The following is a 15,000-nucleotide window of genomic DNA, read 5'->3' as shown; positions in this document are numbered from 1 at the left end:
CATGTAGACTTGACAATTGGTACTAAAATGAAAAGAAAACAAAGAAAAGTAAGGAAAGAGAAGTTCCACACATGCAGTAAATACATGAAATTACCCTACCTTTCATATACGGAGTGGTTGGCATTAGGAAGGGCATCTAGCTGTAGAAACATTACCAGATAAGATTGGAGCCAAGTACAGCCTTCTGGCTTACCAGTCCTCAGTCAAACCGTCCAACCCATGCCAGCATGGAAAGCAGACGTTAAACGATGATGATGATGATGATGTGTGTATATGTCTGAATGGTGAAGGCAGGTAGCTTAGTAGTTAGAGGTATTTGGCTCATGATGATAAGGTGAAGAGTTTGATTCCTGATGGTGTGTTGTGTCCTTGAACAAGACACTTTTTTTCACATTTCTCCAGTCCACTCAGCTGGCAAAAATAAATCATACCTGTATTTCAAAGGGCCAGCCTTGTCACATTCCGTGTCATGCTAAATCTACCAAAAATCTACATTAAGGGTGTGCGTGTCTGTGGAGTGTTCAGCCACTTTCACATTAACTTCACAAACAAGCTGTTCTGTTCATCAACTGGAACACTCTTGTGGTGGATATCCCTAGGTGAGAAGTGGGCTGGTCCACTACTCATAAATGGTGGATTGACACAGTCAGTAAGGTACGCTGTTCAGGTCAGGACTGCAGAGACAACGGAATACATTGTCAAAATGCAGAACATAACAAATACTAGTCATCATAACTAATAGAGTGCCAGTTACTTGTTGTTTAGCCTAAGTCAGCTCCAATTAAGCAGAACTTGGATCAAAGTTATTTCAGCAGGGAGCCTATTGTTGTTGTACTTTTTCATCTTTAAGCATCATTTATGTGCAATATATTTGTCTAATGTGTCCTTCCATTTTGTTTCTTTCAACTGGAACACTGATTACTGTAACCAACAGAGTGCCTGAATAAAAATGTCTGTGGGGACAAGAAAACCAACACCTGGATTTAACAGCAGCATACAAACCATCAAGGAGAAGAAATTGGTAACCAACATTGGATTAAATTACCTACTTATTTTGATGATCTGGTATTATAAAGGTAACCATGCAAGTGTCAATGCAATGATTATCAAATGACATACTAGCACATGCTAATGAAACAGATAAAGGTTTTGTAATTTATGATGTAATAATAATAATAATAATAATAATAATTTTTGTCTCAAGTTTTATTCTACTCTTGTGTGTGTGTGTGTGTGTGTGTGTGTGTGTGTGTGTGTGTGCACACATTCATGTATGCATGCATATACACTAAAACCTCAGGTGAATGTACATACACTCTAAATGTATGTGAGCAATTTTGGTAGATGGAAACTGTAGGAAGCTCATTGCGCATATATATAAATCAAACCATGCCAATGAAGACAGAGAACCTGGCAGAGCCCTCTGGCATATCTGTTCTTGTCAAACTATCCAACCCATGCCAGCATGGAAAAGATGTTAAATGACAATGATGAAATCAAACACCCACCTCAGTCAGTTCGAAACCCCACAGTTTAGTCCCCATTCCCTTAATTTCTACCTCAAACTATGGCAGAAATCACTCAGGCCCCTGAAGAACCAAATTACAGATTACTGAATGTATTATTTCAATGTAAATACTTACTTCGTTCCTTGTGAAATTTCTGACATGTCTTCACAGCCACAAACAAGTCATTACTTGAGATGGGGGCACCCTGGGATTAAAATAACAGACAAACATTATCATTATGTCCACAACATAATACAGTGCAAACATCAAACTAACATATATACTTTAGAGCAGTGTTTCCCAACCTTTTTACCCTTGTGTTGTCGGAGACCCCCTTTGGTTATGACTGACCATGGCATTGCACCTAGAAAGTTACCCTCCGAGGCACAAGTCTGAGCAAGGTTGTTTATGGAAGACCAGCAGTCACCCATGCATTCCAGCCTCCCCTCTTCACGCCACCGATGTTATCCAAGGGAACGGCAAAAGCTGATACAGCTCGGCATCAGTGACGTCGCAACTCATTTCTACAGCTGAGTGAACTGGAGCAACGTGAAATAAAGTGTCTTGCTCAAGAACACAACATGCAGCCCGGTCCAAGATTCAAACTCACCACCTCACGGTCATAAGCTTGACACTCTAACCACTGAGCCATGCGTCTTCACACCCTTGAGTAACCCTTAGAATAAATTACATGCCTCAAGGAACCCCTGCACGAAAAAAATTATATACCATATCTTTCTCATATTTTTTTCATCGATGTTCACATGGTATATATATATATATATATATATATATATATATATATATATACCCAATGGTTGTTATATTTTTCTGATAATATAAAAGGTGAGATAAGATGATGTCTATATTACAATAACCAATATGTTGTGCATGTATGGTAATATTACGAACATGAAACTAGCATTAGCTTATATCTCACTCTTTCTCACAGAACCCCTAGGAACCTTTTGCAGAACCTTAGGGTTTCAGGGAACCCCGGTTGAAATTTCTGCTTTAGATATAACCCACCACCAGCAACACCACCATCATCATCAATAGCAGCAAGTTTTAATGATTTACAATTGTTTTTTTTAAATGTCTTCTAAAAATCAATCTTCAAGCAAAGGTGCAAGGCTTAGTGGTTGGAGGTATTCAGCTCATGATTAAGGTTGGGTGTTCAATTCCCAGCAGTGCAGTGTATCCTTGAATCCATTCAGCGGGTAAAAATGAGCTGTGCCTGTATTTTGATGGGCCAGCCTTGACAAAATCTGTATCATGTTGAATCTTCCCAAGAAATATGTCATGGGTATGCATGTCTGCAGAGTGCTCAATCACTTGCACATTAATTTCATGAGCAGGTTGTTACGTTGATCCAGAATGCCAGTCAATCTTCTTTTTTTTTAAAAGGACATGAGTAAACACTTGGCTAATGACCCTGTTGTATCTTGGTCAAGACACACAACTTCAGCAGCCCATCTTTGCAGTTAAGCAAGTAATGAATGGAGGGGGAACAAAATAGTGGTTCAACAAAGAATTGAGCTAAAAGTAATAGCTGAAACTTCAAATGACACTATGCTATAAATCCTCAGATGACACTGGCAGCGTCAGTAGAGTGTCAGACAGAATGAATGCTTTATGGTATTTATTTTGACTCCTGGCACCCTGGGTTCAAATCACAAAAGTAACCAATAAGTATGATTTTATAATAATTATAATTTTATTTTTCCAAATTTCATGATAAACGAATGCTAATGACATAGATATTAATTTTCAAATTGAAAATATCAATAAATTAAAATTAAATTAAGCAAGTTTTGTATTTGAATCTTACTTATTTACTGGTTTCAGTCATTGGACTGCAACCATGCTGGGGCACTGCCTTGAAGGGTTTTGTTGAGCAAATCGGCCACAGCACTTTGTTTTTTAAATCTGGTACTTATTCTATCAGTCTCTTTTATCAAACTACTAAGTTATGGTTAAGTAAACAAACACCAGTTGTCAAGCAGGCAGAGAGAGACAAACACACACATATGGACACACTACATACATACATTACATACAAATAAATACACATACATACACACAAGCACATTACATTCTTGTATACTCATATACATACATATCCGTGTGTACACACATTTACATGTATGCTCACACATACATATACGTACATACATGTACACACATACACACGTACACACAAACATACATGTACATACACACACACAAACATACATGTACATACATACGCACACACAAACATACATAAACATGTACGTACACACACACAGACACACACACACACACACACACACACATACATAGACACACACACACATACATAGACACACACACACATACATAGACACACACACACATACATAGACACACACACACATACATAGACACACACACACATACATAGACACACACACACATACATAGACACACACACAATGGGTCTTCACACCAAATTTCCTCACAAGGCATTGATCAGCCGGGGGTTGTAATACAAGACGGCCAAGGTGTCACATAGGGGGACTAAACTCAAAACATGTGGTTGCAAAGTGAGTTTCCTAACCACATAGCCATGCCTGCACCTATATTACCAATAGATATGTTATCAATAACAATGATACTGTCTGACAATCAATTACAGATGCAGCATCGATCTTTTACAGCCAATAGGATCAAAACGATGTTTCCAACATGATCTGTTGTTAATGCGAGTGACTGTAGGGTAAACAAGGGAGATAAATCCAACAAACTTAGAGTTGCCTTCCTTCGACAGACAAACGAAAATAGACAGAGGTGGCTATATTAAGAGATGATAGACTCCATTGTTTCTTATTTATCAAATTTCACTTACTACAAAGAAAAAAATTAGATGGAGATTTATATATAAATATATAAAAAATATGTATAAATACACACACACACACACACACACATACACGATAGGCTTCTTTCAGTTTTAGTCTATCAAATACACTCGTAAGGCTTTGGTTAGCCTATGGTTATAGTAGAAGGCACATGCCAAAGGTGCCACACAGAAGAATTGAACCTGAGACCATGTAGCTGGAGAAGTGAATTTCTTAACCACACGGGCATCCATACATGCTGTAAACTCCCCAGCACCAACACAAGATGTGAGTGAATGTGAAAAATAACCCAACTCAGTCTCAGTTAGGCTAACATGGAGAAAAATGAATGCAGAACAACAATAGTAAAAGATGGGCAGATAAAGAACATTTCACAGAAGGGAAAGACAAAAACATTGCGATGCATTAACCAAGCAGTTGATGAGTAGAGAAAACTACTTACACATTGAGGAAATTTGAGGGGTAGATATGTCACACAATCTTGTTTTCTGTTACAAAACTCTGGCACATCAGTGAGAGCAACACCATTTCCATCATCCCAAATGTACATAGCAAGCTTAAAATAGAAGAAAATACTGTAGTTATGTCATTAGACATTACACCATAATTACAAAGGAATGACATAATTGAGTGTGGCTATTTGGATGCTAACAGTCGAGCACGGCTGACTGAACATTAAACCAGTTTTGGTGGCAGTACATATGCCACAGAAAAATACTCTAGAAGCATATTCTCTGAGTGTCCTCATCATTACCATCATTGTTGTTTAACATCTGCTTTCCGTGCTGGCATGGGTTGGACAATGTGACTGAGGACTGGCGAACCAGATGGCTGCACCAGGCTCCAATCTGATCTGGCAATATTTCTACAGCTGGATGCCTTTCCTAATGCCACCCACTCTGAGAGTGTAGTGGGTGCTTTTTACGTGCCACCGGCACAGGAGCCAGTCAGGTGGGCCTGGCTGAAAGAATTAAAAGATAAAAGATAAAATGAAGGGGTGCAAACAAAGAGCAGTTATGTTCTGATACAAAAATATCTTGCAATGGCTGCAGTTTTATGGAATTTCTTTGGTAAAAAAAAAAAAAAAAAAATACAGTCGAGAAACAAATATTGAAAGCAACAGGAATATTTACCTCGTGTTTCAGGTCTATGGAGAAGTCGGTTCGCATATTGCTGGGTGGCCATCGATAATGTAGACTAAAGGATGGAAAAACAGAAAACGTTGATTATTTAAGGATTTTTTGCTACATACAAGGACACAAAATACAGGAAAGTTTATTAACCAGAACTGGAAAGATGGAAAGTGCCGGGTTTATAATTTTGATCAGGACATTCATAATATAAATGAAATGATTACAATTAGGGCTGTAAATTGAAATGCAGACTTGATAGAGTCAGGAAGAATGCTTTACAGTATTTCTTCCAGATTTTTATGTTCTCAGTTCATATCCCACAATGTACAGAGACACAGGAACTAAGTTAACAATGAGTTTGGTAATAAGATGCATTAGAAAATAGCAATTGCAGAAGTATCAAAGGCAGCAAGCGGACAAAAACGTTAGCACACCAAGCAAAAATGCTTAGTGGTATTTCGTCTGTCTTTACGTTCTGAGTTCAAATTTCGCCGAGGTCGACTTTGCCTTTCATTCTTTCGGGGTCAATAAATTAAGTACCAGTTGCGTACTGAGGTTGATATAATCGACTCCCCACCCCTACCTCCCCAAAAATGTCGGGCCTTGTGCCTAGAGTAGAAAAGAATTACAGGGGTATCAAAGTGTCAGATCAGGTTATGAAAGCTACATAAAGAGTTCATTACTCAATTGGTTAAAATGAGGATTAACTTGGGTGTTAATGTACCCAGAACACTGAAAAATATAGTTTATTTTAAAACGGGTATCAACCTGTAGAAACTAAGATGACAGGCCCTCTGACTCATCAAGAAGACTGCTAAGACTCCCTTCGGTCACGAATGACCATGAGATTGCACCTAGAAAGTTACCCTCCGAGGCACAAGTCCGGGAAAGGTTGTTTATGGAAGACCAGCAGTCGCCCATGCATTACCAATCTCCCCTCTCCATGCCACCGATGTCATCTAATGGAAAGGCAAAGCCCGATACAGCTTGGCACCGGTGACATCGCAACTCATTCCTACAGCTGAGTGAACTGGAGCAACGTGAAATAAAGTGTCTTGCTCAAGAACACAACACGCAGCCCGGTCCGGGATTCGAACTCACAACCTCACGATCGTAAGCTCAATGCTCTAACCACTGAGCCATGCGCCTTCACAAGAAGACTAGCACCGTTAAATATATGCTAACTCAAAGTGTAGCAACATAACCAGTTTATGCCTGCATAGAGAGGGAGAGGAGAGGAGGATTGGTGGGAGGAGAAGGATGGAGGATGACAATGACAACAATGACAAGGTGAAGGCAGCGGCAGGCAGCAAATACATTGACATACAATGACAAATACAGAGGACAGCAGCAAAGACTTACCTCTTCACCAAAGGCATGCTCATTAGAAAGCCAAGAGCCATGTTTGGGTAGGAAAACTGGCTTGGATTTTCAGCAAAAGCAAAATGATGGATTATGACTGGTGACTCATCCTGGAGAGCATTGCCAAGGAATAATGGCTGAAACAGAAGTCAAAGGAATACATGTCATTCACAGTTTTATATTCATCATCATCATCGTTACCGTTTAACGTCTGCTTTCCATGCTAGCATGGGTGGGACAGTTCCACAAGAGCCTGTCAGGCAGAAGTCTGCACTAGACTTCTGTGACTGTTTTGGCAGGATTTTTACAGCTGGATGCTCTTCCTAACATCAACCATTCAGCAGAGTGGACTTAGTGCTTTTTACATGGCACAAGCACAGACAAGGTCAGTTTTGGCAAAGTTTTTACAGCTGGATGCCCTTTCAAATGGCAACCACTTTACAGTGTGGACTGGGTGCTTTTAAGTGACACCTGCACTGACAGGGTCACCAAGTACTTGCAAGACAAAAAAAAGAAAAAGAAAAAAACTAAATTTTGCGTGAGCATATATATCAGTATATCTGTCTTGCATTTCTGGGAAGAGAAACTTCCTGTTAGATAGACCATACCACTGTTGTACAAATTGACAGAACCTTTCTCTCCCTCCCTGTTTCCCTCTCTCTTGCTTTCTCTGCCATTTCTATAATAGCCTCTACTCTTTTTGACAGGTTAACTACATACTACCTCCTCCTTAATCCACCTGATCTTCCAGCCTCCAGCCATGCTACAGCAGGTTTATCTTCATTTTAATCCAGATATTAGTGGCTGCTGATATTAACATATCCTACACCCACGAAACTCTAAGTAATGTGGAGGTGCATCAGACTGTTAATACACACACAGGCATGCATGCACGCATTAAGCTAGCTTGATGCGTAATCACAGGGTTGTGAGTTCCAGTCTCATAGCTGACCACCTCTTTTCAGTCAGAAGCATTTCGACCAGAGGTTCTCAACTTGGGTCCATATGATCCTTGGGGTTTCATATAAGATTTTGTTACTAAAATTCATATGCACTATACTGGTTATACTTCTATAATATACAAAATATTAAATTTATTTTTATAGGCGCAGGAGTGGCTGTGTGGTAAGTAGCTTGCTTACTAACCACATGGTTCCAGGTTCAGTACCACTGTGTGGCACCTTGGGCAAGAGTTTTCTACTATAGCCTTGGGCCAACCAAAGCCCTGTGAGTGGATTTGATAGACAGAAACTGAAAGAAGCCATCGTATGTACGTGTGTATGTGTTTGGGTGTGTTTGTCCCCCACCATTGCTTGATGATCGATGCTGGTGTATTTACATCCCTGTAACTTAGCAGTTCAGCAAAAGAGACCGATAGAATAAGTACTAGGCTTACAAAGAATAAGTCCTGGGGTCGATTTGCTCGACTAAAGGCGGTGTTCCAGCATGACCGTAGTCAAATGACTAAAACAAATAAAAGAGTAATTCCTAATAATATTTAATTATAACAAACAGTATCAGAATTTTTAAACATCAAATAGCTATGAGGGTCCTTCCGAGAAAAACAGAAACCAAAGGGGTCCATAGGTGAAAAATAGTTGAGGGCCACTGATTTAGATGCTTTTTCAGCCTCTTCTACATTGTTCTTGATGACTCTTCCGATAATTTAAGGCAAATGTAAACCTCAGCTGTAGAAATGAGTTGTCACTGGTGCCAAGCTGTATTGGTCTTTGCTTTTACCTTGGATAACATCAGTGGCATGGAGTGGCATGGGCAACTGCTGGTCTTCCATAAACAGCCTTGTCTGGACTTGTGCCTCAGAGGGGAACTTTCTAGTTGCAATCCCATGGTCATTCATGATTGAGGAGGGTTTTCTATTCTTATTTTTTTACTGCCCACACAAGGGGCTACACACAGAGGGGACAAACAAGGACAGACAAACGGATTAAGTCGATTATATCGACCCCAGTGCGTAACTGGTACTCATTTAATTGAAACCGAAGGATGAAAGGCAAAGTCGACCTCGGTGGAATTTGAACTCAGAACGTAGCGGCAGACGAAATACCGATAAGTACTTTGCCTGACGTGCTAATGTTTCTGCTAGCTCACTGCCTTCATGATCAAGGAGGGTCTTCTATTCTATTCTATAAACCTTGTAGTACAATTAGATTTATAATCTACTTCAATGCATTGTAAATCAATGCAGTACTAAATCTACTTAAAAGATAATACAAAACCAAACAATTTATATGTTTAAGTTACTGAAACAGATTGTAATAAAATAGACACTAAGCCAAAAAAATCAAAGCAGACACATACACACGCAGTCACACATGTAAATGCAGACGTGTTTACATATACACGTCATACATAAACACACAGCCAAGCTGTCACCACACACACACACACACAGATGGTACAGCTGTCAAACACATGTAACAAGCAGACACTTCGTTGTTAGTAAGACAGTGGGAAGGACGGGGAGGAGATAGCATCCATGAATATCTTGTCCGTTCCGCCAGACTGATTTAAATTAATGGGGTTGGTGACTAGTTTGAACATCTGTGTGTCCGGCATCTATAGCGTGGGGTCAGGGGAAGAAGAGAATTCCAGGGGATGGCAGGATTGAATGATTGTTTAGTGCAGGAGTCCCCCAAAGTCGCTAAGGGTTGGCGAGGAATTACAGGGGGTCGATGATAGCCAAGGGATCGAATGGGGGTCGGCAGGTGAAAGACCAGCTCACACAGATGAACTGCTTGAAATACATAATCATACACAGGTGCAGGAGTGGCTGTGTGGTAAGAAGCTTGACTCCCAACAACATGGTTCTGGGCTCAGTACCACTGCATGGCACCTTGGGCTAGTGTCTTCTACTTTAGCCTCGGGCTGACCAAAGCCTTGTGAGTGGATTTGGTAGACGGAAACAGAAAGAAACCCATTGCATATATATATAAATATATATATGTATGTATGTATATATGTGTGTATATATATATATATATATATATATATATATATATATATATATATATATATATGAATGTGTATATATGTATATATGTATGTACATATGTGTATATATGTATGTACATATGTGTATATATGTATATATGTATATATATATATATATATATATGAATGTGTATATATGTATATATGTATGTACATATGTGTATATATGTATATATGTATGTATATATGTGTATATATATATGTGTGTATGTGTATGTATATATGTGTATATATGTGCGCATATATATATATATATATATGTGTGTGTATGTATGTATATATATGTGTGTATATATATATATATATGTGTGTGTATATACATATATATATATGTATGTATGTATATGTGTGTGCGTGTGTGTGTATATATATATATATATATATATATATATGTATTTGTGTGTCTGTGTTTACATCCCCATAACTTAGTGGTTTGGTAAAATATACTGATAGGATAAGTACTAGGCTTACAAAGAAGAAGTCCTAAGGTCGATTTGTTCGACTAAAGGCGGTGCTCTAGCATGGCCATAGTCAAACGAGTGAAACAAGCAAAAGAACAAAAGCATATTTACATGCATATGTATGTGTAGATGATGATGATGATAATATACAAACATAAATCAGCTTAAAAAAACACAACATGATAAGAAAGGATTAGAGTCAAGTGAGTCTAGTACATTAATGATTTGTTACATTAAATAAATGAAACCACAAAAATTGAGTGACAGACAAACAGACAGAGTGGGGAAGACAGAATCATTTAATCTGCCTATCTTACACAACAATTCTCTACTTCTCACACACTTCTATTTTCTAGGCTCTATAACATTGCAATATTTCTCTCAAAGGAATGTCATGCTGTTCTATCCTCACTTCCTGCCTCCCTCCACATCTTCAATCAAAATATCAAATTCTAACGTCACAATGTCTCAACTAATGACAGCAATAACACATATTGCTCCCAAGAGATTTCAGGAAGTGATGAAACACAAGTGGTTCTTCATGCTGAGTGACTGGTGCCATAGAAATAAGATTTGCCAAAGTGACAAACCCTAATGGTGTAACTGTGGCTGATTTTGTAGAACATTTGTTGAGATGTGAAGATTACGATTTGAGTAAATGGTATTCCTTTCACAACCAACAACACTTTCAGCATGTTTAGGAGATATTCGGTTTCCTCAAATACAAACATACACACATACTCATATGTATGCATGCACACACTCGTATGCATGCACATACACTCGTACGCATGCACATACACTCATACAATGCACACACACTCGTACGCATGCACACACACTCGTACGCATGCACACACACTCGTACGCATACACACACGCTCGTAAGCATGCATATACACTCGTACGCATGCACACACACTCGTACGCATGCACACACACTAATACGCATGCACACACACTAATACGCATGCACACACACTCATACACATGCACACACACACTCATACACACGTGTGTGTGCACCCACATACACGTGCATCCATACATACAGGTGCGTGCATCCACACATACACGTGCATCCATACATACATGTGTGTGCATCCACACATACACACACATGTGCATCCAGACATATGCATCCACACACATACACACATGCATCCACACACACACAAGCCCATGCATCCACACACACATGCAGGCATCCACGCATGCATCCACACACGCACGCACGCATCCACACACGCACGCACGCATCCGCACGCACACACACACACACGCACGCAACATTTTCCTTTTAAGGCAAAATATGCACCTAATTCAATAAAATTATGAAGGTTACTCTGATTACTTTGCAGAACATGCAAAATATTTTAATATTTTAATTTTTTGTAGATTAGGTAGGCATAATTCGCCCCTGCTTTTCAATCTCAGTATTAAAGCTACGCATAGTTCTGCTGTAGTACACGTGTTGCGTACATTCCTACAACGTTTTCTTTACACACTATAAAGGCAGAAGTAAATCTGCCTCCAACTCAGTCGCGCACCTGTGTTTCGCTTATTTTCTTGTGTTTTACTACATAAATGTCACCACCTGCCTACCCTGAATAATTACTGATGGCCCGTGCCTGATACATATTATACACGTACACACATATGTATATAATGCGTATAACAACATAGCTGTACAAGACCTACCTTAGATGAATCATATTGCTTCAAAACATCCAACAGCTTAAACAAGTCCAGACGAACTTCTTCTTCACTTATGAAAATCCAAGAATTATTTGAGAAATTTTCCACAAAGCTATAAAACAACAAGAGAGAGAGGGAGAGAGATATTGTGAAAAACAAAGGGTATTTTGGTTTGATAATGATAAATAATTACCATTAAAACAAGACATTGGTCTGCTGGAATATATCAGGGTATGAAATAACACTTGAAAACGCAGTCTATCCAATACAGAACTAACAACCTGCTTTGGGGAGCAAGCCACATGAGACATGGCTCATCAGACAAACCACAGGTGACATGACACATGAGCAGACCACATGACACATGAGCAGACCACATGACACATGAGCAGACCACATGACACATGAGCAGACCACATGACACATGAGCAGACCACATGACACATGAGCAGACCACATGACACATGAGCAGACCACATGACACATGAGCAGACCACATGACACATGAGCAGACCACATGACACATAGTTCATCAGATGATGATATATATATCATCATTATTTAACATCCGTTTTCCATGCTGGCATGGGCTGGAAGGTTTGACTGAAAACTGGTAAGCTGGGGCGCTGAACAAGATACCAATCTGATTGGGCATGGTTTCTTCAGCTGGACGCCCTCCCGAGCACCAACCACCCCAAGAGTGTAATGGGTGCTTTTTATGTACCACCAGTCACAAAACACCAGCATCAGCCCTGACCACGGTCTCACTTGGCTTGACAGGTTTTCTCAAGCACAGTATATTGCCAAAGGTCTCAGCCATTTGTCACTGCCTCCATAAATATATATATATATATATATATATCTCATCATCGTTTAACGTCCGCTTTCCATGCTAGCATGGGTTGGACGATTTGACTGAGGACTGGTGAACCAGATGGCTACACCAGGCTCCAATCTGATTAGGGATAAAAATCCAAATTTACAGATAAAAACTCAATTAAATTCAATTTATCAACAATTAAAATTAAATTAAGTTTCACAGTATATAATATATAAATATATAATTTAGAGAAAAGAACCAAAGCTCATGAACTCATCCATGAAAATCCACAGTCATATATAGGAAAATTTAATAAGTAAATACACTAAAAACAACAATAATAAAATACAAAGTAATAATTATTTTATGATTATTACTTTGTATTTTATTATTTTATGATTATTACTTTGTATTTTATTATTGTTCTTTTTAGTGTATTTACTTATTAAATTTTTCTATATATGACTGGATTTTCATGGATGAGTTCATGAACTTTGGTTCTTTTCTCTAAACTATATATTTATTTATATATACATATATATATATATATATATATATATATATATATCATACATACATACATACATATACACACACACACACACATATACACATACACAACAAGTCTCCACACAGTTTCCATCTACAAAATTCACTCACAAGGCATTGGTCACCCTGGAGCTATATAGTAAAAGATACATGCCCAAGGTACCAGGCAGTGGGACTGAACCCCAAAACCACACAGCTGTGCCGGCACCTATTAAGCAAGAGTTAAAAAAAAAAAAAAAAAGAACTTTCTTTTTTTCTATCCAAAATTCTATTTTCCCTTTATTTGTTATTGTGGCCCAGCTTTATTCAACATGTCTGGTAATGAGTAACATATTCTATACATAGCATGACATCAATTGCATAGAAAATTACATATGTAAGCAATATGTTCAATTATATGTCATGGAAGGCAGTAAGCTGGCAGAAATGTTAGCACAACAGACAAAATACTTATCAGTATTTTGTCTGTCTTTATTCTTCTGAGTTCAAAATCCACCGAGGTAGACTTTGCCTTTCATCTTTTCAGGGTTGATAAATTAAGTATCAGTTGCATACTGGGGTCGATCTAATTGACTGGTCCCCTCCCCCAAAAATTTTGGGCCTTGTGCCTAGAGTAGAAAAGAATATTTTAAGGAGTCAAGCTGGCAGAAACATTAGCATGCCAGGCAAAATGCTTAGCGGTATTTCATCTGTTTTTATGTTCTGAGTTCAAAATCCACCGAGGTCGACTTTGCCTTTCATCCTTTCGGGGTCAATAAATTAAGTACCAGTTGCGTACTGGGGTTGATCTAATTGACTGGTCCTCTCCTCCAAAATTTCGGGCCTTGTGCTTAGAATAAAAAAGAATTGTATGACATGGATAAATAAATAGATCTGAGATTTTTGCCAGTTACTGATGACTATAAAAAATAGTTAATAGTACAGAATATGTGCTGTTAGTATTTACATAACAAACATTTTTTAAAAAAAACATATGTAGCATATGTAGAAAATTACACAAACACACACACACACACACACACACACGTACAAAGCAACAAGCTTCTATCACATATTGACAACTATGATTATATAAAGTATTATTACCAATACATCTAAATAAACGCATTCACACACTCACACACATATTTACATAGTAACACATTTTCTGACAGACACTAACTATTATAACATTTAGCACAAATCCATTCCAAAAAAAGGCTTCTATCAATCAAGTTTGACCATTCATCTCCACATCTATGCACAGGCCTGACCAAGATATTTTCCAGGATGACTGGCAGTTGTTCATGCTTGCAAGTCTCCTTTTCTTTCTGCCACCAATGTTTATCCAAGAGAATGGCCACTGACTTGGGCCAATACAGTTTGGTAGCAGTGTCATCACAAGGATTGCTGACAAAAGGCAAAGACCTGGAACAGATACCACAAGGTATTGTGTTGAATCCCTTTAACAATTTCACCAATCCACTGGCCTGAATACTGGTAGTTTTTTTAATTGACACTAAAAGGGCGAAAGGCAAAGTTGATTGTTGCAGGATTTGAACTTAAAATACCCAGTTAGAATGAAAGCCATGAGGC

General features: G+C 38.5%; 1 protein-coding gene across 1 annotated transcript in view; it reads right to left on the bottom strand.

Moving 5' to 3' along the window:
- LOC106881160 (beta-1,3-glucosyltransferase) overlaps positions 1-15,000 on the bottom strand; it is a 27,624-nt gene that overhangs the window by 181 nt on the left and 12,443 nt on the right. Inside the window, exons 5-10 of the mRNA XM_089363854.1 lie at positions 12,060-12,168; positions 6,886-7,022; positions 5,524-5,587; positions 4,833-4,946; positions 1,644-1,713; positions 1-22 (exon numbers count right to left, since the gene is read on the bottom strand). The exon at positions 1-22 is cut by the window's left edge and continues 181 nt beyond it. Of these exons, the coding sequence (XP_089219980.1) occupies positions 1-22; positions 1,644-1,713; positions 4,833-4,946; positions 5,524-5,587; positions 6,886-7,022; positions 12,060-12,168 (516 nt within the window). The remainder of the gene's footprint in view (positions 23-1,643; positions 1,714-4,832; positions 4,947-5,523; positions 5,588-6,885; positions 7,023-12,059; positions 12,169-15,000) is intronic.

This window comes from Octopus bimaculoides, chromosome 1, assembly GCF_046866305.1.
Source record: "Octopus bimaculoides isolate indiv1 chromosome 1, ASM4686630v1, whole genome shotgun sequence".
Classification (NCBI taxonomy): domain Eukaryota; kingdom Metazoa; phylum Mollusca; class Cephalopoda; order Octopoda; family Octopodidae; genus Octopus; species Octopus bimaculoides.
The sequence above is the reverse complement of the archived record's forward strand: the minus strand, read 5'-3'. Positions and strand labels throughout refer to the sequence as shown.